Source organism: Anopheles bellator, unplaced genomic scaffold (assembly GCF_943735745.2).
Source record: "Anopheles bellator unplaced genomic scaffold, idAnoBellAS_SP24_06.2 scaffold02582_ctg1, whole genome shotgun sequence".
NCBI lineage: Eukaryota > Metazoa > Arthropoda > Insecta > Diptera > Culicidae > Anopheles > Anopheles bellator.
Genome location: NW_026686704.1, coordinates 1 through 1,160, shown reverse-complemented (window position 1 = coordinate 1,160; position 1,160 = coordinate 1). Strand labels below are relative to the sequence as shown.

The window sequence follows — 1,160 nt, the reverse complement described above, 5'->3', positions numbered from 1 at the left end:
CGAATCAAAGAAAAGGGCTGGCAACACTTTCCCACTAGAAGTGGTACAGTACAGTGACCCAATCCAACTCTTACGATCTTACACCGTGTTTGCTAGAAGTTAAACTTTGAGGTTTACATAACGCATACAGTTATTGGTAACACCGTATTAGAATGACGGACGGACGGACGGATGAGTGGTATGATCTAGGAGTAGCAGTTGTTTCATTGATCTAGTTTAAAATTAACTGAATATCATGGACTTTCGGGAAACTCTATAAAAAACAAGGCGATCCATCGCTCAGCGCTCGGCTCGCGGCCTCGTACGCAATTGAGATACTGCTGAAAGATGTTTCCAGTGCTCCAATTACTTCGTGATACGCGCGGTCCACCTCCGTGCACTGATCAGGGCTGGTCCGACGTATGGCGCACAGCTTATCGTAGGTTTCCTTCGACAGGTACCGCTTGTTGGGAGTCACGTAGTCACGAGTGTACATTCGACGCAGATTAAAGCCTCGCACTTCATCATATAGTCCAAGACGAAGGAAGAAACACCGACCGAGACACAGTGTCTCGGGTACTTCGGGGAATCCAACCTCGGTGAATTGCTGCAGCACGGTTTTCGGTACCTGCAGCATATTGATGCAATCGTACGCGATCTGCACCTGTCGGGAGCGATCCTCGGGATAGTACTGGGGACTGTAGACCAGAGTTCCGTAGTTTTCCAGATAGCACACAAAGGTGTTGTACGCCCGACAACAGCAGTCCTGCAGCGAAGGATTAGCAGTCGTCGGGTTCAGTCGGCGGTCCACACACTGCTGCGTTGCTCGTTCGTACTGCACATCGGAAGGATCCGGTCGGAAGAAGTTGGCGATCACGGATGTGTGGACTCCAGTGGTGTCGTTCCACCAGCGCAGGTTCAATCCGACGCAGCGCACGAGACACATCGTTTGCGGGTCGTTCGGGAAGTTTAGTGCCAAGTACTGTTCGCACCGTGATGGTGGCACTTGCAAATACTGCATACAGTCGCGCACAGCCCGCGGAAAGCTTTTTTTCAAGTACAGATGTGAGACATCGGTCGCTCCGCTAGAGACACTGAAGCCCAAGGTCGCTGCTGCAATCACCATTGACCAAAGCACTCCTGGCAGGCCCATAATTTCGTGCGAAGTGCCAACAATTGGT

The 1,160-nt window shown here is 51.1% G+C and overlaps 1 protein-coding gene across 1 annotated transcript; it reads right to left on the bottom strand.

Moving 5' to 3' along the window:
* Window positions 1-349: 349 nt before the first annotated feature.
* Window positions 350-1,105, bottom strand: LOC131214810 (general odorant-binding protein 45-like; the record flags this gene model as incomplete). The annotated part of the gene is made up of 1 exon (XM_058209141.1): window positions 350-1,105. A coding segment is annotated over exon 1 (756 nt), but the record flags the coding sequence as incomplete, so codon positions are not given.
* Between the last annotated feature and the right edge of the window lie 55 nt (window positions 1,106-1,160).